The sequence below is a fragment of the Dermacentor albipictus genome, unplaced genomic scaffold (genome assembly GCF_038994185.2).
Source record: "Dermacentor albipictus isolate Rhodes 1998 colony unplaced genomic scaffold, USDA_Dalb.pri_finalv2 scaffold_14, whole genome shotgun sequence".
Taxonomy (NCBI): Eukaryota; Metazoa; Arthropoda; class Arachnida; order Ixodida; family Ixodidae; genus Dermacentor; species Dermacentor albipictus.
The window spans coordinates 3,146,268-3,172,164 of NW_027225568.1; the positions used below are offsets into that span (position 1 = coordinate 3,146,268).

Genomic DNA, 25,897 nt, shown 5'->3' on the forward strand with positions numbered 1-25,897 from the left:
CACATAGAAAAGGTGAGTTCTAACGCCTCTACAAACGAGAAAAGTTCGTGGGATGGGTAGAGCAGACCACCTTTGTCACAAAATTTGGTAAATGTCGAGAGTTCTTTGTTAGCATTCTCCGGATTCACGAGAAGCTGATCAAAACAGTCTTTGCAGTGAGTTTTCAGGATGGTCTTTCGTGCAACATACCCTGCAATGTAAAACACCAGGCGGCTGTCGCTCGTTTTTTCATTGTACACATGGTCAGAGAGAAGCTCAGATTTCTGGAGCCTTTGTGAAGCATCTTCTATCTGTCCTCTGTCAAGAAGTTCATCCACTTCACCGCCTGCTTCCTTCTCACCCAGCAAAAACTGCAGGGTGCCTCCTTCACAGTTTCCGCTGCTCGGCGCTTTCACTAAGTTATAAAAACTTAGGCAATTAACAGTGATGAGGAACTGGGTTGCGTTGGGGTGGTCATTACAGCCGGAAAACTGACGTATGACGCCAAACAGTTTTTCCAGGCTATCCTGACAAAGGCGGCTTGTCAGCAAGTACTTGTACCCAAGCTTGTCATGGACATACTTTAACAGATCTAATGTTGCATGGAGGGTAACCCTCAGTCCTTCAGCTGTGCTTGCTGACAAAAAACCTACTCTGGAAGGTGCCAAGGATCTTTCCCATTTGTTAAGGTACTCGATGAAATCTTTGATGTTTTTCTCTTGAATGGACCCAAGTCTTAGAGCTTCGGATGGAATACGTGCTGTCATCGCCTCTATTAGCTTGGCCATTGTGCTGACAAATGCCTCAGTTGCTGCTGGGTCACCCCAATTCCTTTGAATTTCATTCTTGTAAAAGAAAAGGCCACGAACGACTTCTGAGCTGAAAAGTTGGAATGCTAAGTTCACCCTCATTTTCTCAAAATTATTGGGCTTCACGTGGCATGCACTAATTTTTGGCATGACCTTGAGGGTGACTGCACATTTATCTTCCTCGTGTGCCACCCTGATGTGCTCAATGTAGGCAGCACCATCCGGAGTTTTGTAGAAGCACTTCAGGAAACCGTTCCTTACGCATTTTATCAAGTGGGGAAAATCTGACATAAAAAAAAGACGTCTTTCTTTATCAACAGGATGAGCAACCGACGACTTCACACAGCTCGAGGAACCAGATATTCCAAATATGCGCCACATAGAGCGGTTCCATGAAGCGCCATCAGCTGTCACAAAATCAACCTTCAGGCCAGCTTTTTCGGCAAGAATCACAGCTTCTAGGACGATTTTCGACAACAGAGCTGCCTTCACATTGCCCCTTGAGGCAAAAACACCAAGTATTTGATGCCAAGAACCGCTTAGAGGTTGAAACATGACCACTAGACCGTGATCACAAGGCACATGTTTCTCACTTTCGGGGGTGAATTTTCCTAAGTCCACAAGTCCCTCAATCTTTCCCCCTCCAACTACACTGAAACACTCCGACAGTTTCATCTCATCTATTATCAGGCCACCGTGGCACCTGAATTCATCCATGGTCTTCGTTTTCTTGCCAATCCCTGCAAGCACAAGGGAGTTGAAGCCAAACCCGCTCTTATACTTCCGCATATATGTCTTCAAGCAGGTTCTGTTCGGGAGTGTTAGTATTCCCTCTCTTCTGACGTGCTCGTAGAGTCTTGGACTCTTCATGCGCATTATAATGCACTCGAGTAGCCAATCTGGGTTGTATTTCATCCCTCTCAGTGATTTGCGACGAGCTGCCTGAAAACACTGCAGTACCGCGAGCCTTTGCTTAGGTGGAAGAGCTTTTAATCTGTCTTCCAGGACGCTCTCTTCCAGTTCTACACTCTGCCTCTCAAGATCCTTGATGGTTTGTGTGTAGACTGGCAACTTGGCCTTGAGTCGCCGAACAGTTTGCGTTTGAAGTTTTTTCTTCCTTGAGAGTCTGGGAGCTGAATTCTGGCTACGACGCTTTTTTGATCGCTGGTTCAAAAGAGCTTTTCTTAGATGCTTGCACATCACACATGGCCTACTGTCATGCGCTACACCACGACACTTTATGCTTGAAATGATTGCGTCAAAAAAGTGAAATTTCTTGCTTCCCAACGCAAACGGAAATTCATCGACTGTGCCGGCTCCAACACAGACTTCCATGCTGTCGACCTCTTTCAAAAGAGATGTAGGATCGGTGGATGACAGCCCCGACTGGCGCACTCCCTTTAAAAAAACATCTTGTTTCACACAGTTCGCTTCTTGTGAAAACACAACCAGCTTGCTTGCATATAGGACCCGTTTATCCTTCCCTGGTTTGCACACACTGTAAGCCACAGTCAACGGCGAAGGGTTCAACGTGTGCATGCCCCACGAACACGACGGTAAAGTGAGGTCCTGAAACGAAGCTGTGCAGTACGGAACCTCCTCGAAGCCCACACTCACAGAAACGGCACTGTCTTCTGCACATTTCTTCTTGGCTGGAGCTGTGGGTTCAGGCTTTGCGGGCCGCTTCCTGTCAGGCGGCAGTTGCTTCGATAAATACTTTGGTAGGTTTGGGAAAAGCGTGGGCACAGCTCCAGGAAGCAACAGAGGCCTGCTTCTTTCGATTCGGACGAGCTCTCCATTCAGTGTGTGCTCAAAGTACCTTGAAATGTACCTTGTGTCGAAATGAAGCTCGCACACCGCAGAGTTCTTCTCGAGTTGTTTGTCAGCACGCGGTATAGCCCGCTGCCACTGCGCCAACGCCAGTTCATTCTTGGGTACACCAAACAGCGACAGTTTCATCTTGCACGATTTGTAGCCAGTAGTGCACCCAGGCACAAAACAGTGGCTCTGTTTTCTGGGCATCACCACACATACAGCGCACAAGAAATAACTCACACAACTGCCGGCAAAGCCGAGAGAAACACGTGCAGCACAGCTCACGCCAGCGTATGCCACCGCGCCTTGCCCATCGACTGACGTGCAAACGTCGTCGAGCGCCGCCTGTCGGATCCTCCTCAAAGGCCTCAGTGGACCGCATACGGCGAGCGGCGCGCTGCTCACACTTCCCCCTTGTAGCCACTGTACCTCCGCCGCGGGTCGGGCCGGCATTGCACAATCTTCGGGATCGGCCCACGCATGGGGAGTATTTTATTACTACGCGAACAACGACACGAATTTTTTTTTTGGACGGTGGAGGTATACAACTTCACTGTAATAAATCAATAAATAAGACACAACGATATCTCAAAAGTGCGGAAAAACATGAGAACAAGTAGCTGGATTGCGTTATTGAGCAGCTAATACAGCATAAGACGAATAAAAAGTAATGAGGAAAATGCACAGCATAGACTAAGAAGTTTTACAACTAGCGCAACGAAGCATCTTTGCGTACCCAAAAGGCCTCACCCCACTTGCAGTGTGATGTACCTCATTTTCGTTCCTTTGTATAACTTTTTGAGTTGATTGTTAAGCCAGGTAGTTTGCTTTGACTTGTAAGTTGGCGCCTTTGTCTTTCCAATTAAAGACATTAGCTCATTGTGTATATATATATATATATATATATATATATATATATATATATATATATATATATATATATATATATATATATATATATATATATATATATATATATATATCGCATGTGTTAGCAGTATGGTACGGTCCCCGCGGCTGTTCGGGCTAACACGCTCATACATGCTGAGCCAGTCTTCGCTGTCAGCATTATCTTGGCCCGAAAATATGCCAGGAATATAGGGATTGGCCACCGTGACATACGTTGTAGTTGGAGTCGCAGGTGTAAATGCAGACGAGTTGTCGTTATCGGGAGTCATGGCGGCAAGCTGGACGGTGCTGCTGCTCCGGAGTTCCGTGGTGAGGACGGGGAAGGCCAACCTTCACCAAAATGTTACGTGAATGAGGGAAATGGAAGAATAAGTTTTGTTTGTAGAAATGAACCAACGGTGGAATTGTCCGAGGTGGGCGGCTTGCCTAGTCCAGGATGACGTGGGCCTGAGCCGATAGCTTGGTCCTGCTCACCCGAGGATGCTGGTTTTCAAGGTTCGGGCTTGTCAGCTGGGCCTCCCACTGCTCGATGGTTGGTCCTGTGATGGGTGGTGCCGATGGCTTGTGCACCCACATTCCTATGTCACGCGGTAGAAGGCATTGGGCGCAGAGCAGTAGGCACAGTTGTAACTGTAGCTCGTAGGATGCGTGGCGTGCAGCAGGATGCCATGCGGGAATGTGCCGCCTCTGTACAGTTTCCGGGACAAACGAGGGATAATTTTATTCTGAATACTATTTACAAGATATATTTATAGAACAGCTGCAGCGCTGACCCGTTCAGCCGAAAACTCATGCTAAAGCAGCAGCTTGTCTTCGTCGGGGCACCCGCGCGCATCCTCCAGAAAAGAACATGGAATATGCATGCCGCAATACTAATTAGAAAAACGCTTCCTCCAGTCCCTTCGTGCTCTCGACTCACCTGGTGCATGGTAAGAAGAGCGTGTTCTCCGAACAGCTCTCCGAGACGCGGTCGGCTTGCAAGCAGCTCGCGCGACAGGTCTCCCAGCTGCTAAACCGGTTGGATCCGTGGTTGCATAGCTGACCGCCGTCGTCTGAGGTAGAGACGCAAACCCTCTGCTCCGGGTCGTAGTGGAACAGAGGCATCGGGTGCGCACAGTAGGTGTAGTAGTAGCGCCGGCACTCTTCGCCCACCTTGGAAGTGTAGAGGGCGGACGCGTGGACATTTATAAAAAGGAAGGGGCCTTTATCGCAAGTGACAACACTGCTGATACACAGCAGGCGTTCCTCAAACAGGCACAAATAGTTTTTTTTTCTTTAAACACTACAGAATACAAAAAATCAGGTGTCGCAGAGATATTTATAATGGCTTTAAAGTGAATTGATGATCGCACATAATCCCTGTATAGGCATAGACGGCACTAGACGCGGTGGTTGTTTCCGGGTGATTTCCACGTCTGCCCTGTTTATGTCAACGATAGGACGCGCATTGCAGTGGCCATCAGATGCGTAAGGCAAGGGTGCACATTCCTTTCCGACTTTTAGCACTACCTGGTCTGGGTGAGGAATTACCGTGCCATATTTTGTGTACTTTTGCTTCACTGGCCTTAGCACATTTCAGAGCGTATGGCTTGTAGCACAAATATTTTCGCATATACGACTCGTGCTACAACAATCCCTAGGTGTGACGATTTGTGCGAAGAATGGATGCGGCAATATGCTTCAAGCAGAACATTGCGACCTTGCGGTATTAGCAACTACAGCCATAATGTGGCTGATGAGCTCATAATGGCCCCAACAGGCGATTTTTTAAAATTCCGGAATACTTAAAAATGATCACCCCATACACCTCCATGTAGTGGTTGCGTTCACATATTGCACCAGGTGAGCAAGTTCTGTTCTTAACAGTTACTATGGAGGCTTAGGAACTGATTCTAACAAAAAAAGTACACCATAAACCCAATCTTCTTTCTCCAATTAAGGAGCTTCAAATTTCATTTTATTCCACTTTAGAAGATGGGAAAAGTAACCTCAATGCTCAGAAAATGCGTTCTGCCTACGATGTTGGTACTTGCCTTGAAAGAAAACCTAATAATAATAATTATTTAAACTTGAGGTGTGTAAACTTCATCATGTTCCGCGTTAGTCGATTATTTAGTGTGTATTTTAAGATTTAGCGGAATGAAAGATACAAGTGTTGAAATTTGGGCGTCGGGTACAACTGATAATAAAAAAGATATTCAGTTCCCCACACATATTTGGAATCAGTGTCAGCGAAGATTTCTGTAGTGTTTTAGTTAGTTTGCGATAATTGGCTGTAGTGTTGACGGCGAATGCTTAAGTTATCGAGCGCTTAAGTTGGCGCATTGAGAGAATGATGTCCCTCTGCGTGCACCACTTGTGTTTGTCGACGTGGTACACCGTACACACATCCGAGACGTCTTCGCTTGAGGCGTTGTTGTTGACCATAGTTCATAGCCTGCTAGAAGGTTAGTACTGCCATTGCCTCACGCGGCGCATCGAATCGCTTCGAAATTGTTAAACATCCTTTAAAGGATGTACGTGCCAAAATCACTGTATGATTAACAGGCACGCTGTAGTGTGGGACACCAGACTAGTTTTGACCAGCTGGTGTTGTGTAATGAGCACCTAAAGCTTGTGAATTTCACCCCCATGGAAATGAGGCCGCCGCGGTCGGGATCGCACCCGTGACCTCGAGCAAGGCCACTGAGATGCCGCGTCGGGTGCAGAAGTGCTGATTTTCTGGGCGGCTTTAATGCGGCGTTGCGTCTGCGTGCCTTACGTCAGTTCACCGCAGGGCAAGTTCTCACAGTGTTTAGTTTGCAGAAGGTTCGGTAAGTTCAGTTGTCCCACTGAATGGATAGCTACGGTTGAGAGCAGGCGCACAGAGTCACCAAGCACTAAGACTATCCACGACTTCACCCTCACCCGCCGTGGTTGCTAAGTGGCTATTGTGTTGGGCTGCTGGGCACGAGGTCGCGGGATCGAATCCCGGCCACGGCGGCCGCCATTCAATGGGGACGAAATGCGAAAACAACAGTGTACTTAGATTTAGGTGCATGTTAAAGAACCCCAGGTGGTAGAAATTTGTGGAGTCCTCCCCTACGGCGTGCCTCCTAATCAGAAAGTGGTTTTGGCACGTAAAACCCCATACATTTAGCTTCACCCTCGCTATCGCTATCATACGCAAACATACGAAGCATATTATAAATGCGCGATCTCATTTCTCCCTTGTTGGCAGGCAGTAAATCCGGCATTATCGCTTTCACGGAGACCTGGCTGCATTCCGCAATAATGGTGAAATATTTTCATCTTCAAAGATGCATGACATATATAGGCGTGACCGCTCTCTTAAAAGAGGGAGCGGTGTCTCGATTGGTATAAGAAAGCCATTACTTCATTTTTGGTCAACACTAACTCTGATCTCGAGATTATTTGGGAGGCCTGCACGACCACATCTTCTAGGATACTAATAGGTAATTGCTATCGTACACCAGATTCTAACAGTTTTTTCATCCATGGTCTGCGCTACACAATCAACAGATCCATGGAACCTTTCCTGGCTGATTTAGTTTATATTCTCGGGGATTTCAATTATTCGCTAATTGAGTGGACAAATTTATCACCTCCTTGTCATATATCGCTTGAATTCATCAACGTGTCTTTAGATTTCAATCTATTTCAAGGTGTCACAAAACCCACATGTGCTGCCAATGTTCTTGATCTTCTTATTAGTGCTGCACCTTAAACAATAGGTCACATAGAATACTTGGATGGCTTTAGAGAACACCATTTACTCCAAATAACAATCAATAAAACGCCACCGGTTACCGGTGTAACGAGAAAGCGAATTCGTGATTACAGTAAGGGTAACTATAAAACAAAAATCTCAGAACTAGAAGCTTTCTTCGTAAACACGATGTGGCCATCATGTTGCGATAGAATTGTTGCGATAGATGCTAGAATGTTGCGATAGATGCGATAGATGATAGAAATGTTGCGATAGATGCAAATGCATTTTTCACATGTATCTCGATACATAAATACGGATACTGAAAAGTACCACTGAGATACATCGCGGTACTGTCCAGCCCTACCGCCCAGTCGCTAGCGTTATCGCCTCATCCAGGAACTGGTATCGCGTGCAAAATGCTACTAGTCTAAGGCTTAAATGAGTCTAGCACCAATGTGCGTAGCAGCAGCGCTATAGGCAAGGCAATAGCGCTATGTTAAAACGTTTTATTAACTGTATCACAGCGTCCTGTAATGTTCCAAGATTTCAATGATGCCATAAATTAAACGAGACGAGATATTGCTTCCTACATCTATCAGACAGGATTCACAGAGGACCGATGTTCCGCTATGTATAGCTGACGCCTCGCGAATTAGCTCGAGTTATGTATCTTACGTATTTCTCTGCCCCCGCTGACTCGAGCTGGCCCAAGTGCTGCGCAGTGTTCGTCTGGTCAACGGATTTCGCTGCCGCAGAGTTCCGGAGCCTGTTGCGAGACTCGTCCGCAGTCGGACGCGCGACGACAGGCGACGTTGGCCGGGCGATGCTAGGGACAACCAACACTGTCTGGACATTCTCGGACACGTGGTACGAGGGGCGCGGCTGGTGGTGTGCAGGCCGTCGCTCTTCTTCTGGGAGGAGGTCGTGAGGAGCCAGGGGACCTCCGGGCGCGTTCGTCGTTGCTGAAACCGCAGCGATCACTAGACCAGCAAACAGGATGCCGATGAGACAATATTGCAGCGCATTCGTCTTACTACCGGGTTCTGGTTCCTGCGCAAGTGCGGCTTCCAGCTGCAGCAGCGGCTGGTGTTCGCGGCTGCAGTCGAGTGTCGTCAGTGTCGCATTGTCGGCGGAGCTAGCGGCAAACTCGGCGGCCACATTCGTCGCGGCCGTGTACGTCTGCAGCACTGGGGAAGACGCAATGCCGCCGCTGCAGGGGTTGGCAGAATCGGGGTGATAGCCTGTGACGCCGCTGCGCCGCCAAGCACAGGGAGCGAACGTCGGTTCCGTTGGAAGACTCACTCTGGGAACGGCGAGCGGGGTACCGGGTAGCGCGGGCAGCTGGTTTTCAACTGTCTTTAGAAGTAACGTCGGAGGAGGCTGGGGGGCACGGGGAATGCTGAGGTCGTAGTAGGACTCGTACGGCATGACTTTTGACAACGGGCGATGCCTCTTCCTTTTCACCCCGTACGCGCGTACTCCACCAATGCACGCAGAAGCGGGATTAGGCACTGTGGCTAAAAATGGCAAAATATCTTCAGGAAATATTTCTCGCCCGTTCATGAACACCTAATCGAAACAAACTTTTTTTCGGTAGTCTGGCAGCTAAACAAAGTTCCACTGACAAGGTGTCAAAATCTTACGTGCAAAATACATTGCTCAAGCTTGCAGTAAATGGTTCTAAATTGGATCAAACAGTCTACGGTTGAATCTGTCGCAATTCTGCACTAAATGCCTTCTCTAACGGGTCTTTTCCTTATAAAGCCTCGGAGCGGTCGCTATCAAAAGTTTTGCTTTATGACGCTTATACTGTCAGCACCAGCTAGCGCTCACACCTTCGGATTTATACAACTGGCGAATTCTGGAAGAAGAAGAAGCGTCCCGCCAATATTCGCGAGCAGCCATTGTAAGTATGCGGCTGCTATGTTGAAAAGAACAATTTCATTAGCGAAGGATAATTATGAGGAAAAACTTCGATTTTTTTTTTTGAAAAGTGGTAGTATACAAAAGCACTGTTTAGGTTTTTCCGCTCTCGCAATGTGGTTCCAGTGCCCACAAATAGTGACTCGGTTGTTCTGTCACCAAAAGAACTGTTAGAATCCTTAGATACGATTGCGAAAGATTTAGAGCACCGGTTTACAACTCAGCTTCAGGTAAACTTCGTAGGGGCTCTGTCAGGGGATGCTTGCTCAATGGTAGCAATGGAGGAGCTTCAGCACGTTGTTCAACTGCTCCCTGGCACAGCTCCAGGTCCAGATGACATTAACATCAGGCATGCTGAAAATATTGTTTGACCTCGCCCCACAAAACTTCTGAAATATAGTAAAATACTTTCTCATGAACGCATAGATACCTCCTGACTGGAAACTCGCAAAAATAATCCCCCTGCTTAAAAAACAATGACCCTTGAGTACTGCTCATCAGTACTGTCCCTATACCAGACTCACGTCTCCGATAAACTTGATTTTGTTCAGCGCAGGGCAACACGCACACTCCCGTCTTTTCGGTCGTCGCAAGCTCATGCCAGCCTACGAGGATTGCCTCAGAGCACTAAAGTGGCACCCCATGCAATACCAGCCCAACACTGCATTAGTCTATTCTGCAGGTTTCTTGATGGATCTCTGGACAGCACTCGTCTTTCTTTTTCAGTCCATCTGAACAAGTGGTCCGCACAGCCTGAGCCCTGTCACGCCTGCACGGCCCGACACCACAACTCCATGCTTACATCTGGCATACAGAGCTTTCTCTCCACCCCTCGGCCATTCGGACACCCCTTCCTTGCGACCGGACTGAATCGGAACTCCTGCGTGTTGTGCACCCGTCGACTGTGTGCAGTGCTCTGCAACTCAACAAATGTGTGCGCGTGCGTGCGTGTGTGTGTGTTGTGCACGTGGAGTCTTCTGCACCCTGCGAACTGCTGCTCTAGATGGCTGGCTTACAGGCGCTCTAGCACCCAGGCATCAGCCTTCTTTTTAGCCTTGCAAGCTGTCTAGAGTGCCACGTTACTACTAAGATTATTATTGTTATTTTATATTATTATTATTAGAATTTTTACTACGACCACATTGAATGTGTTGAGGCCAGCGTGACACGTTTTCAATATATTTCCCCGGCTTTGTGCACTCTCGCTCTTCCAAAGAGAGGGCCAATGATGTATGCCTTCTTGATGAATATGGTGATGTTGTCTCGAACACTGCTGATGGCTTTGCAGAGCATTTACATTCTGTATATGGTGTAAAAGATGCTTCAAGTAACCTTCCTTCTAAGTCTGGCATCATTTGTGCGCTATCAGTCAATGGAGACCTTGTTTTGAAAAGTATGAAGCGCGTCAAAACTTCCCTTGTGGTGCTTTTGGTATTCCTTCGGCAGTGCTTAACCCTTTCAGATGCTGTCTACAGTACTGTGTACAGCAAGATAATGAATCAACAGCGAAAACCCTTATGAAAGCAATGATATCTAAGTGTGTTGCGTATACATATTGAAAAAGTTATTATTGGAACTGGCAATTTTGAATAACGTGCAGAAAGTTTTAGCAAAATGAGTGGGAAGGTAGATGGTTGTGTGTTCTTACTCTCTGTCAGTATGTTCTATATAGCGGTTTCCCTTCTTTCATTGTTTTTCACAATATCATGCACCAGGCATAGTTTTCAAGTAGCTGGACAGTGCTTCTCAATCTTTTAAAAACACGAAAGAGTTTATGTTCTCATATTTGATGTTCCTATATAAGTTTTCGCATGGAGTCGAAATTCGGTAAACTTGAGAAAACTCACTAAACAATCGAAAATGCTTAATCAGTTCTGCAGCTGTACACTTTCCATAATTCTGAAGATGCAACAGACGTGGCAAAACCAAGTTTTTAATCAACGGGATAAAGTGCTGTCTGAAAGGGTTAAGACGTATGGAAGCATACATGTTCCCTGTTCTCACAAGCATCTTCAATAATTCCCTAAAGTCTGGTACGTTTTCTAGCACTCGGAAGGCAGCATATGGACCTTGCCCATGCACAAATCGGGTGCTAGACATGCCGGCCTATATCTCTCCTCTGCAGTGCGTCAAAAGTATTTGAAGCGGTATTGCAGTCCTTGCTTCATGTTAGTGCTAAGAACACTTCAATAAATGAACAGCATCGCTTTGTGTGCCGACAACCGAGAGCTATTTGAGACTGTCAACAGTCTTCACCACTGCACTAACCTCCAAAAAAAATTTTTTTCGCTCTCAAACTGGTGCAGAAACAATAGGGTACTCTGAAATGCTGCCATTACTATGGCATTAGGTTATATGCAGAAAACAAACCATTTGCAGTTTTCGTAAAACCTTCGAGATGCTCCACTGCCCAGGGTCAATAAAATGAAAGATCTTGGTCGGTACTACGACAAAATGCTAAGCTTCTCTTGACACAGATAGTCACACAATTTGGACTTACAAGCCGTGGTTGCTCAGTGGATATGGTGTTGGTGTCGAGGGTCGAATCCTGGCCATGGCGGCCGCATTTTGATGGAAGCGAAATTCGAAAACACCCGCGTACTTAGATTTGGATGCACTTCAAAGAATCCCTGGTGGTCAAAATTTCAGGAGTCCTCCATTACGGCGTGCCTCATAATCATAAAGTGGTTTTGGGAGGTAAAACCCTCATTATTTATTTTTTTTAACGTAGCCTTCACGCTCTTGAAATTGCATGTCGTATATTGCATGATTTTCACTCACCGGTTCTGCTTCTGATATTGTATTCTGCTGTATGCCTTCTACTTCTAGCGTATGCCTGTGTAGATGGGAGTGCATGGTGCAAATCTAATTTCGACCTCATTTAACGTGCCCAGAATCAATTGATATCTATCTTCAAGTACCACTTTTGCCGCTTTGGCGACCATAGTTCAGCTTTCTCAAGTATACCTCCACTTGCACCTCTAGACTAAAGAGTTAATTAATCAGACCTTTTGTCCCCGTATAAGGTGGTCCATGGCATTGTACATTCCCCAAAGCGTCTTGATCATATGCAATTGTTCGTGCCGAAACAGTATACCAGGCAGCATTTAGCATTATTTGCCTGGCCTTTTTGCGTTGGAGACTGTGCTATATATGACAAGACTCCAAAGAACATGTAGTAAGAATTGTGCCTGTATTGACATACCTCAGAGTTCATTTCCTGTGTTTTGTGTATCTGTAGATAATCATGTATGATTAACTCGCTTCACCCTTCCTCGTTTTCTTTTTCCCTATTTGTTTCTGCTTCATTTCGTCTAATACATTCATGTTTTCCGTACATGTTGTCTGACATATTGCTTTTTAAGTGCACCAGTACGAAGGCTCTCTAACTGTTCCTGTGCACTATAACAAAGCATTAATTGATTGATTATTCATCATCATTATCAGCCTGGCCTACAAATAACTAAAATAAACCTGCAAATAACTGTCTCCTGCTATTCCTAAAACCTATGCCATATTGCCCCACTGACTTGTCTCCAGCCTGCTTCTTGCCTACCCTGGCATTGAAGTGGCCCATCAGTATAGTGTATTTTGCGTTGACTTTACCCATCGCCAATTCCACGTCTTCATAGAAGCTTTTGATTTGCTGGTCATCATGACCGGATGTAGGCGCGTAGACTTGTACGACCTTCAATTTATACCTGTTATTAAGTTTGACAAGGCCTGCCACCCTCTCGTTGATGTTATGGAGTTCCTGTATGTTACTAGCTATAACCTTGTGAATCAGGAATCCGACTCCTAGTTCTCGTCTCTCCGCTAAGCGCCGATAGCACAGGACGTGCCCGCATTTTAGCACTGTATATTTTTTATGTGTTTCCACAAGCAAGGACGTGCGTGGCTGTGGCGGAAAAACAAGGGGAATAAGCTGCAGAGCAAGCAGCTTGACTGGCCCCAGGTTCCGTTTACAATGGCAGCAGCAGGGCGGTTGGGAAGCGTGTTAAGTTCGCCTAATAAAAAGTTAAATTTGTAACTCCCAGTTCTGGCTCTGTATCATTTTTCACCGTCCCTACTACGTGACAATAGATTTATCGCAAATTTATCTGCGATACTTTTGCACGGCTAATTCTTACATAGTTTGCTGTGTAATGAGCCAACAAAAAAAAAATGAAATCGTACGGCAGCTTTTGGTACGCTATGGCATGGTCGTGTACGTGTTTGGAAAGCTGTCTTGGGCGCTATTCTCGACACGCATGGCGGCTGCACGGCCGCCATTATCCGACATGTTGACTCTCTGATTGGCTGTAGAGAGCTGACGTGCCTTGAAATTTGTGCCGCGAAACGGAAGTTTTGCAAAATGCAATTTTGCCTTTTCATCAAGATGACGAAACGCGACGTGGAGCTGCAAATTTTATAGACTAATACATTTTTTGGTCCTTGGCAGCTATATTTCGACGTTAGCGCTTCAAAAAGAATGTGAGCGGTAGCTTACACAAGCCAGTGCAATGCATCTGCAATTTCGCAAATACATGGTGGCAATCCAAGATATGCGCCATGCCAGCTTGCTGATTGGCTGAAGCAATATCCCGTGAGGAGCGCCACAGGAAGGGTTGTTCCGTAAACGTCATTTTGACGATGCGTGACGTTGCGCTGGGCGGCTATTGCCGCGATTTTCCGCCCTAATTTGTGGTGCACGAGCCGCGCGAATTATGCTAATGAGCAGCCATATGCAACGGCAGCCGAGGGGAATGCGTATCGCCGCATTTTCCCCGTCCTTTGGCGCCATGAAAATCTTTTGTGCATAATGCGGGCTCATAGTATATGCATCGCTCTCGGGGGGTGTTGGTATTTGTGTTTGGGGCCATCATGTTTTAATAGAACGCGTTTATACGAAATAATATTGGTTGAATCTAGCAAACTTTCGGCAATGTTGTCCACTTTTCACTGCTGCATTTCTATTGTAATCAAGATTAATGCCTTTTCGCACAATCCAAAGTGATGACAACGGCCTCTTTCTAATTTATAAAAAGAAATGTACACAAGGCGGCGCCTTGAAGTTTCCTCCCTCGGTGCGAGTAACCAGCGAAATGAACGAGAGATGGCAGCGCCGGCGCTTGCGTCGCTCTAGTGGATATATCTGGCACGCGCAACGCTATCGGTGAAATTCGGCCGTTTCTCAGCAAGCCGAGTCGGGCTGAGTCACTTGCGTTAACGAGATAGCGATAACGTGGCCTAGAACGTGCGATAATCACCACTGGTATAGGTCGCGTATGTTGTCTCAAAAATTAAATTATGGGGTTTTACGTGCCAAAACCACTTTCTGATTATGAGTCCGGAAATTTCGACCACCGGGGTTTCTTTCAGTTGCACCTAAAATCTAGGTGCACGGGCGTTTTCGCATTTCGCCCCCTTCGAAATACGGTCGCCGTGGCCGGGATTCGATCTCGCGACCTCGTGCTCAGCAGCTAAACACCATAGCCACTGAGCAACCACGGCGGGTGTATGTTGTCTCAAGGTGGAAAACAAGCGCGGTGGCGCCAATGCACGATGACTCATTCCTTTATCCGGGTTTACGCATCCTAGCTATTGAAGCAGACGACGGCTTGTACGCAGCAGACGACGGAAGCGAGAAGCGTTTTTGACGGAATATTCATGCGCCTTGAGCCAGCTGCTTTATTTTTACTGCGGAAGAAAACTGTTCTGCTTTACCGAGAACCTTACGTTGAGTGCTTTCAGTTCAGTTTCTTAGGCAGAACGTCAAATTGGCGCCACGTTACGAAAGCAAAATGGGGCCATCAGCGCCAATTTATTCGCGTCGCGTCTACGTCACGCATCGAAGAAAATGGCGGAATGTCCGGAATAGCACCCACGATGGCTGCAAACTTCCCAACTCCCGTCGCGTTCGGCACCTAGCAGACGACGTGCTCGGTGACAAGATGATTGGCAGGAGCGTGTCGTCATTTAGACGTCACCAAAAACGTGGCCTCGCCCCGCGGCTGGCGACGTCGGCGCGGAGTAGGCCAATCGCGCGCGCCGGTAACCGAACGAACGCGCCTCGGGTTGTCAAAAGAACCTCGCGGAGTCAAATTTAATCTAGAGTCAACTACGGCGTGCCTCGAGGCACGCCGTAGTTGAACTTGAAATCGCTAATCAGTTGAACTTGAAATCGCTAATCACAATATACGGGCCCTGCATTGCCTGCGCGAAGTAAAATCGAAGAGTGTGGTGCTGACGGTGCGCGCTGTGCCGTGACGTTGAGGAAGAAAGTGTGGCACTCCCGAAAGAGACAAAAAAGGGCAGCCAAATAAGAGATGTCCATAATACCTTCTATTCTGACTGCATAGTTTTATCAGCCGAACGAAGGAAGCGCTGAACCAGCCTATAGGTTGAACCCTTCTGATTGCTGAACGGCGATCTGCGAGCTATTCACGCTGGCGATAGCACTGGGATTTCGATCTCACCATGCACATATCTCCTTGGGATTGGCTTTGAAGCTGAGGTCACGGCAAAGCTGACCCAGCCCTTCAACCGGCAAACACAGTAATTGCGAGAGCAACTTCGTGGACAGTGTCGGCAGCAGAGATCTAGGCCATTCCGATGAATGCTTCGCGGCCGACCGACCTCTGGGAGCTGCAGGCCGGTGGCGATACAACGATCTGATTTTGATCAAAATCAGATCGTTGTTTTGGCACGTATAACCGCAGGAATTATTTTCAACTTTATTTTTTTATATTTCAAATTCTTTTCGCACCGGCCTTAATTATCTCATCCTTTAATAATTATGTATTTGATAAGTTAGATTAGGCTAGTGTGCCGTCTTAATTATCCTTTGCTCATGGGTTACTGGCACACTTTTCTTTTTTTTTCTCTCACTCTCCTCGGATAACTTAACAGTAATTTGCATGCTTTGACTGCCAGATTATCAGCCAATTCCTTTCACTGGGTGGGTATCTTGCAACAGGATTATCAACATCATTGCCAACTCATGCTGGGGGCTAGACATGGGGCCGAATCTTATAACGGTTCGGTGTAGGAACCGATTGGCCAAAATTTTGGTTATGTCACAGGTCGTCACAGGCAGCGGGGCGGTATCGCAATTTATGAATACGTCACGCACCTGTCAATCATCTTCAAAGCGAACCGGTCGTAGGAACCGGCGAAGGGGTAGTCCGCTTTGGGTTCCGTTGCTGTGGCTTGGCTATCGGCTTGCGACCCTGGCCGCGCGCGCCGGTCGCGCGACCTCGGAGACGCGCGTGCGTTGGTTGCTTCGGAGGCTATATTACTTGCCTTTGTCGTCTGCTTGGCGTTGCTCTTTCGGTGTCGACCACGGCTGGAAGTGCGATACACATTCGAAGAAGTGACGGATAATGATTTGCACCACCCTTGCCGGCTTTCTAAGTAGACGTTTTGCAGGCTACGCTATGCAAGCGTCCCAGTGCATCAATCCCTCTCAATCCCTCTCAGTCAATCGCCACCGGCCTGCAGCTCCCAGAGGTCGGTCGGCCGCGAAGCATTCATCGGAATGGCCTAGATCTCTGCTGCCGACACTGTCCACGAAGTTGCTCTCGCAATTACTGTGTTTGCCGGTTGAAGGGCTGGGTCAGCTTTGCCGTGACCTCAGCTTCAAAGCCAATCCCAAGGAGATATGTGCATGGTGAGATCGAAATCCCAGTGCTATCGCCAGCGTGAATAGCTCGCAGATCGCCGTTCAGCAATCAGAAGGGTTCAACCTATAGGCTGGTTCAGCGCTTCCTTCGTTCGGCTGATAAAACTATGCAGTCAGAATAGAAGGTATTATGGACATCTCTTATTTGGCTGCCCTTTTTTGTCTCTTTCGGGAGTGCCACACTTTCTTCCTCAACGTCACGGCACAGCGCGCACCGTCAGCACCACACTCTTCGATTTTACTTCGCGCAGGCAATGCAGGGCCCGTATATTGTGATTAGCGATTTCAAGTTCCATTGCTTCTATCACGCGACGCGCCGTGGGGCTTATCGCAGGGACAGCGGCAGCGCGGCGGCGAGCAAGTCGTGTCCGAGCCGATGACGAAGGGCGAAAAAGAAGGAAAACTGATAGGTAGTGACTACAGTGACGGGGCCCGGCACTTTAACATCTGTACTACAGTGACGGGGCCCGGTACTTTAACATATGCACTACAGTGACGGGGCCCGGCACTTTAACATATTCACTACAGTGACGGGGCCCGGCGCTTTAACCTCAGCCCTGCAGTGACGGGGCCCGTCTCCTTAACCACAGACGGGACCGGCACTTTACGTCAACACTGTAGCGACGTCAATGGCCGCACTTCTTTCAAACATTCTATGCAAACAACTTCGAGCACTTCACGGCAGGCAGTGAACTTTATTAAGGTCCTAAGGAGCGACTCCGAAACCCCCTTAAGAGGTAGGGGGCCGCCGCGAGCCGTTCCGACGTTGGGACGGGCAGGCCGTGCCTGACCGCCTCCTCCCACTCTTCTTCCGTGGTGAGATGACCGTGGTCCCGTAACGAGGGACACCGCCAGAGCATGTGTTCTAAAGTGCAGAATGGATCTCCGCAATCCGGACACCTGCCCCGCACGGACGCGGCGTTAGGTTGCCCCTGTGATCCACCACGGCCGCCGCAAACCGGTCGGACGAACCGTAATGGGCGACGTCGACGAACGCGACCGATCGTAGATCGTCGGCGACGGATCCGAGGAGTGCGGCCGCTCGGGCCCGGCGTGTGCCTACATTGCGTTGCGCGTGCACGTTGCGCGGGAACGGCGAGACCGTGACGGCCTCCCGCGACCACGCGTCGAGCACGCACCGCCTTTCCCTGACGGGTTAAAGTCCAGCGCCTCCAGGATCCGTCTCCCCGCAGGCGAGGAAGTGAGCCTGACAACCTGGACTAACTTCTGTGACCCAAGCTCATCGAAGGTGTTGTGGACCCCCAGCTGCATGAGCTTCTCGGTGCTGGCGCCTATGGGGATGCCAAGCACTTCACGGACCGTGGTATTTTATTCCAGTACTGTCCACAACACCACGTGAATTTCACGATGTCAGCAACTTCCGTGCAGCAATGGAATACATTGATTGCACACATACGGATCGAACGACCGCAATGGGTACTTGTCCATGAATGTGCAATCTTTTGCGTATGCACTGTAACACCTATGATGATTATAATAAAGAAAGAAAGTTCACTCTAATGGAAGGGGAACGGTAAAAACACATTAAAAAAGGCACGGCACATGTTTCTGCTTGTGTAGCACCAGACAATGAATATTCTACTGAATTAAGAAAAAGAAGCAGCGGGTAATTGCTCGCTTAGAAGACCGATAAACATGCAGTTCGATGAAATTTGAGAAATAATGATATTGAAGCTTCCAAGACTTTAGAAGAAAAGAAAAAGAAAATTAAGACTGAATCATCGCGACGGAACATATCTCAAGTCGCTGTAGAAGTCGAAGACCCTAGCTATAACGAAATTATTTTTGAACAGCTCCGATAGTGTCCATGCAACAATGGTTGCTTGCGTACTGTCAAATGTTCATATGCCGCGGCATAAAGCTCACGGTACGGTGCGAAAACGTGCTCGGAGCGAAAGCGATCGACATGCATGCAGACGCGAAGTCGGTCACCGCAAACCCGTGCGATCGCTGCATTGCAGCTTCATTCTGTTATGCTATATTTAGTTTCACAGACAGCCATCCCACTATAAGAACATATTTCACATAGTTTTCTCAGCGATTGCTTACGTTTCACGCAAACCGGTTCGGTGGAATCGATTGCGGCGACCGCTTGCAGTGTCCCAGCTTACTGTACGTAGTAGGCAAAGAGATAGCGTTTGTAAACCATTCTGTGCTTTCTGTTTGTCCAACATGATTATTTTAAAGGTAAAATACTGCCATTTCGAGAGTACTTGCAACATTGTTCAGGAGGGCTGCCGCGTAGTATGTTTATTTAGCCTTTATTTAACGCCGACGCATGTGAGGCGCTTCCGACAGATGGCGACTCCGTAAGTCGTCCTCCCCATAGAGTTTGCTACAAGAATTTTGTAGGAAACTCTATGGTCCTCGCCCCCAATACCGACATCTTTATAGTGACGGCCCCGTCGGTGTAGTGTTGTTGTTAAAGCGACGGGCCCCGTCACCGTAGTGTGGATGTTAAAGTACCGGGCCCCGTCACTTTAGTCACTACCTAAACATTAACGATGTTATAATAAAGCTGTTTATTGGCAGCAAGTTGGTGTTTTTAGCATCGTGATGTCGCCCGGCCTATGCAGCTGTGCCAACCTTCAAAGGTAAATGTACAAGCTAATACTGAGTCCTACATAACAATATATATATATATATATATATATATATATATATATATATATATATATATATATATATATATATATATATATATATATATATATATATATATATATATATATATTGGGATATACCTGGCCAAAGCAAGCGGGCAGCGCAACAGCACTAGCAGAAGCAGACGACACCGGCGTCGGTCGTCTGCTGTGCGGTACTCACCACAAGCGTCATTGCGCTTTCGGTACACATTTAACTTTCTAGGTAACTAGAAATTATTCAAACGTCGCCTGTCGTTTTTAAATTTATATTTTAAGTGAATAATATTCAGAACATTATATATTATTTGCAAGTAAACATTTTTCGGGTATTAGTGCAACTACCGTTAGAATCCAGGCGGCGCTAACGTCGCCTATGAAAATCGGCCCTATTGGGTCTATGGGAATGTCACGGGCTTGACATAGCGTTGCACTCTGCCAACGTATTTGCACTTGCGATGGCAGCGGTCAGCTGAGAATGAAAAAGAATGACATTATTAAAGTACTTTTGCATTGCGCAAACGCCCGGCACCACAGGTCAGGGGCGTAGCCGGGGGGGGGGGGGGGGTTATGGGGCTTCAGCCTCCCCTGCCCAAAATTTTTTATTCGCGAGGACACATTGAGCGTCTTCAATTTTTTTGTTCTCACTACTCTACCCGCGGGCTGCCAGAGGCAGCTAGAGCGCATACGTTTTTCTCGTGTTGCCTCCACCACCGCGCAGCGCACTTCGGTGCGCATTCGGTTTGCCCTGGCCGAGTGGACTTTTGCCTGCCAGAGTTTCGGACGCTTTCTGGCTAGCACGCGAGAAAAAGAAGCAATGATCACTCGCCGCCATCACTGTGGGGACTCAGCGGAATGCACCGCGTTCGCTTGAGCGCAACCTCTCCAGAAAGTCTTGTCTCGCCGGTGTAGGATACCGAGCAGTATGCGTATGGTTCTTGGTGGACCAAACATCTCACGTTTCTTTTTTCGATATTTCTTCGGTAGCCACATTAGGTGCGCAGTATAGGCATTCGATTGTGGCCAACATATTTTCCTTTGCGCATTTTCACTTTGGTGCCCCCGCCCCACAAAAGGAAAAAAAAATATATATACATTGTTGCGGCGCAGCGAATTGTCGCATGGTGAAAGTTCGATTTTCTTTCTTCTTCCTTTGCGGAAAGTAATGGGCCACGGGACGCTTCAGTTGCCGGATACTCTTATTATATTATTGCGATAGCAATTATATGGACACTCTAGGCGCATTCCTGCCGTCATCGTCGCCCTCGTGTTTCGTATAAAGACCAAGAGCGATAACAACGCTACCGAGCGCCGCATGCTGTAGGTGCGAGTGAAAGTGCAAGGGGAGGGGGGGCTGGAATGGGTGAGCCGACGATGGTGGCTGTCTTGTGTGCGCAAAGGAGAAAAGCGGAGAGCAAGCTAGCCATCTTCCGTCGCGCGCGATACATTGGCGGGAGTGAATGGAATGGGGGCGGCATCTAGGATTCTGTGAATCTGTGATTGCACAGCATGTTTATTTGCCCTGTTTGACGCATTATATACCATGACTTAGATACGTAGATTTATTGGAGACTTGTACGTGTATTTAAGTATCTTGTTGCGAGGTTTCGTGTATATACGTGCAGTGAACTTTTTTTCCAGTGACACTTTCTTGCCCTTTATCAAGCTCTATCTTCGCATTTGTGTATCCCATTGTATCTTCGAATCTTTAATGTACCAGGGCGAGTCAAATGAAAGTGAGCCTACCCACCTCGCGCAATAATAGTTCGGTTCATTATCTGCGAGGCATGTGCGTGGAAGAGAGGGATGTCTCATTCACAAAAGTGACACGCAGGTGTGAGGATAAGGGTTCTGTAAGGCTCTCAAACGCTGGGTTGGACATGGTTGCGTGACACAGTGGAAACTCCAAAAGTTGAGCAGCGTGGTGCCGTGAAGTTTTTGACTGCGGAAGGTATGTCCCAAAAAGAAATTAGACGCGGTATGGCTGCCGTGTACGTTGAACATTGCATTTCATTGGCCACTGTGAAGCTTTGGAGCACACGGTTCAAAGAAGGACGTGACAATTGCAAAGACGATTCAAAACGGGCTGAATTCCATCATGAAATCACCCTTAACAAAATTGCAAAGATTGATGAGCTGATGAGACGAGAACGGAGGATAAGCATCGATGAACTGGCAGAGCGTGTGAACATAAGTCAAGGTTCGGCTCACGCCATAATTCATGAACATCTGTGTTATCGGCTTTTGTGTGCGAAATGGATGCCCAAGGCTTTGAACCACCACCAGAAGACGGAGAGGTTCAGCGCTGCCTTGACTCACCTGATCCGGTATCAAAATGATGGTGGCGACTTGTCTGCAATTGTGATCAGGGACGAACCATGGTGTCGCTATCATGAGCCTGAAACATAACGGCAAAGCTCACAGTGGAAACATTCAAATTCACCACGCCCAAAGAAAGCAAAGGCCGTCATTTCTGCCGGAAAGGTGTTGTTGACTTCTTTTTTTCGATCGTCAGGGACCATTACGGATAGAATTTGCTAAATCTTGAGAGTCTATCAATTATTTCCTATACTGTGAAACGCCGGAACGGCTGAGTGTTGCAATAAACAACAAACGACGTGGAAAATTGATGAATGCGGTCATTTTGTTCCACGAGAATACCCGTCCCCACATCGCTGGTGTGTTCTATACAAAACTGGGAAAGTTCAAGTGGGAAAAGCTGTAACATCTGCCATGCAGCTCAGACCTGTCACCTTGCGACTTCCACATTTTGGGGCAACCGAAAAAACAGCTCAAGGGAACCAGATTCGTCTAGGACGATGACGTGAAAGAGTCAGCTACAGACTTTTTGAAGCAGCTACCCAAGGAGTGTTATCAGGCGGGAATCACGCGACTCGTTAGTCAATGGGACCGACGTCTAAATGCTCATGGAGACTACTTTTAAATAAAGTACCCCGTTTGTCATATATTCGCATTGGCTCAATTTCAATTGACTCGCCCTCGTACGTTTTGCAGAACTCCTGCTTTTTATACGTGCTCTCTGTTGCGACTATAATTTCGGTGCAATTACTCCCGATACACGACCGGTGACACCTGCTACTGCGTAATACCTTGGAACAAATGACCACATCATTGAGATTTTTCACTGGCTGTTGCATATGTACCAGAACGTAAACAAGGTTCTTGAATCACAAAGATATATGACAGAGAATGACATTAACATATTTGAGCTCCACTTGTTTATTTCATGGCCTTTATATTTTTCATATTAGCGGCATGCACTTCTTTGCTGATTTCGAACTGGAATAGTTCTAAAGAGTGAGGGATATTTTCGTTACTTAATAAATAGAAAAAAAATGGAAGCATTAATATCAGTTATTTCGGGCACAATTTTTGGCACATACGAGTATATTCTTTTATGAAAAATGACCTATTCTACTTATTTTGACAGTGCGTAGCGTTCTGGAATTCATTTGCAGCACCATTGGCAATGGCAATGCAATTATTATTCATGTATTTTACCCCTCGACAAATTATTTAAGAGAAACGATTAGCTCGGGCCGAACTCCGACGCGGCCTATTCAAATACACGTAAAACAGAGAATCGCTTTTCTGAGATAGCCTCTAGATCGCTTTTAATGAAATGTGTTGCATTTGAGAGAGAAAACTAAATTCTAGTGTCTGTTGGAAGTGGAATCTCGATTTAGGGCCCGAATTTCGTTAAAAATATTTCGAAAGTTCGAAAAGAATAGAAGCACGACGTTTACAATCTGATAGCTCTGCATCAATAAGAGATATCGCGGTTCTGTCAACGGCATCTATTATAACAGTCAAACCGGACAAATTTGGTATGTCAATTTGTATCTTACGTGAATTGGTTACGATGTGTACAAGGGTTCTGCAAAAGCCGTATTTCCATAACACTATATTTTTTCGATTCATGTGTAACATATCAATTTTGTCCGCTGTAGATGTGCTATTAGCAGAAATGCGCAACATTGTGATATCATTTTACATTGTTCAGTTACAGAGTTTGAAACTTGATTGTCTCGTTTTCTGAAAATTTGCAATTTTGGCAAATTTATAATAAAAAATTTACAACCTTAATGAAAAATTCGAAACGAGCAGTCACTAGAATTCAAGTTTTTCTTAAATGTAACAAACATCGTCAAATTTAGTGCTGTGGTTGCCGAGAAAAACGAATTCCCCTTCTACACGTATTTAGATAGGAGCACCCGAGCTAAAGCTTCCTCTTAAGGAGGATGCCGAGCTACAACGTGACACCGCCCCCCCCCCCCCCCCGAATGAAATTTCTGGCTACGCCACTGCCACACTTATACTTTACAACTTGCGGTATATTATTTTATTTATATTTTACATTTATTTAGCAAGCAGAAACATTGTGCAATTCCTCGATTAGCTCGTCATATAATGACGTACACGGCAGAGGTGGCACACTTTCATGTATTGGTCGCGTCCTCCCATTGTTCCACCACCGGCTTGGCAGTGGCACATTTAGTCACGTAAGCGGCGAAGCGAACGGTTCGTATTCCGAACCGTTAAAAGATTCGGCCCCAGATTAGCGCCCTTGTAGGCAGACGAGGCGCGAGCGCTGATGTCTATATTTTGCGCACTATTGTTACCGAAAAGGTAAAGAGAAACTGTTGCGACAGGCGTTGGTTCATTAATCAAACGTGTTTTTCATATCTAAAAAAGCATACAGATCACGAACTTATTGTTTCAAGCTTAGTTTACAGCAGGTCGTTTTAGGTCGGACTTGAACGCTTGAAGACAAAATAGTCCAGCAACAGTGCGTCGCCGTCGAGGAGCAAGCGTCGGCGCGCGTCAGAGCTTTTGTCCAGTGGTTGCATGCCCTCTTCCTCCAACCGACGCGAAGTGACGCGTTCGCTTGTCGGCGCGCGCCGAAGCTTGCAGACGCGTGCCAGTGGCTCGACCTTAAGGGTCGCGCTCTAAAAGCTTAATACGGGAAATTGTTCTCATTGCCAAGCAGGGGAGGCCGAATGTCGGCTTCATCAATGCGCCGTCAGCAGTACGATCATAGGTATTAAGAATAAAACAAACTGGTCGCTTCTGAACAAACTCTAAAATATTAGTTAACGTAGTTTGCGTAGAATCCCATATGGCTCAAATGCATTCGAGCTTTGGACGGATTAAAGCTTCATAAGGTGTTAATTTAAGGCGCGCGGGTGCTTCACAAAAGTTTGGGCGTAGGTAACCCAAAGTACGACTAGCATTGCTAGTAACGCTAGCCTTGAAGAAGACAAGTCCACTTGTCGAAACGTTGGCTCCTGCTTTCACCTTGTTCTCGTTTTGCTCATCATCTTGAATTTCCATCTCCCACCTTCCCAGTGCTTGCCCTCGATTGCTAGTGATGTAATTCATCTGAGAGTGCCAGGAGAAATCGTTGGTTATATGAATACCAAAGTATTTATAACTATACTAACGTCTTCACGTTTGCTTCCATTGACATTGCATTCAAAAAGTCCAGAACAGTTCGAAGATGGCGAGATTTACATGCTTTTACACTTCGTGGGGTTAAGAGTCATTACCCACGCATTACACCAATTAAATATACAGTCAAGATCGGTTTGAAGAAGGTAGTTATCATTTTTATTGGTTATACTGCGGTATAGGGCACAGTCACAAGAAAATAGCTCACCAAAAGAGATACGTTTATCTAGAACGTCATTAACATACATTAAAGATAGTACTGTACATAGTACTGAATCTTGTGGAACGCCAAATTTAACTACTCATAGGTGGGGGGATCAATTATTAGCTAATACATACCGAAAGTGGTTAGTCGATAAATATTCTATCCACTTCATGATTCTCGGGTCGATGTTTAAAGGGAAGCTGAAGCGGTTTTCAATTTCCATGAATTGCTGGGATTGGGAAGAACAGACCCAATAATTTACGGTTCCGAAATTTTTTTCTTAGTTTTGTTAATATAAGGGGCGGAAATCGCTTTCTAAATCACCCCCGCGGACACGCCCCCATCGCTTCCCGGAGCGCCATGTGAGGAGGTTACCAGAGGAGAGAACCGGCGAGAGTGACGTCACTGGCGGGGACCGAGCTGCCGGACCGGCGTGCTGGCATGCGCTGGCATGCCTCTTTCCGTCCTGCGCTTTACTGAACGACGCTACGAGAGATTTGCCGCCGCCGCCGCTCACGTTTCTTTTGCGATTTTCGTAAACTGTTCTTTCCTTCTGTGCTGCGTGAGTGCCTACAGCCAAGGGCGCCGAACATGCCCTCGTTCTGTGCAGCAATCGGCTGCGCGAACACACGCGGGTGAGACGATGTGGTGTTTCACAGGTTCCCGAAGCACAAGAAGCTTGCAGCGCAGTGCGGTGAGGGGAGATAAGTTCGTGCCGACAAAATCACCTGTGCTGTGCTCGGACCA

General features: G+C 46.9%; 1 protein-coding gene across 1 annotated transcript in view; it reads right to left on the bottom strand.

The window, feature by feature from the left end:
* Positions 1-8,697, bottom strand: part of LOC139051712 (uncharacterized) — a 41,133-nt gene extending 32,436 nt beyond the window's left edge. Inside the window, exons 1-2 of the mRNA XM_070528697.1 lie at positions 7,900-8,697; positions 4,432-4,664 (exon numbers count right to left, since the gene is read on the bottom strand). Of these exons, the coding sequence (XP_070384798.1) occupies positions 4,432-4,664; positions 7,900-8,652 (986 nt within the window). The 5' untranslated portion in view covers positions 8,653-8,697. The remainder of the gene's footprint in view (positions 1-4,431; positions 4,665-7,899) is intronic.
* Positions 8,698-25,897: the final 17,200 nt, after the last annotated feature.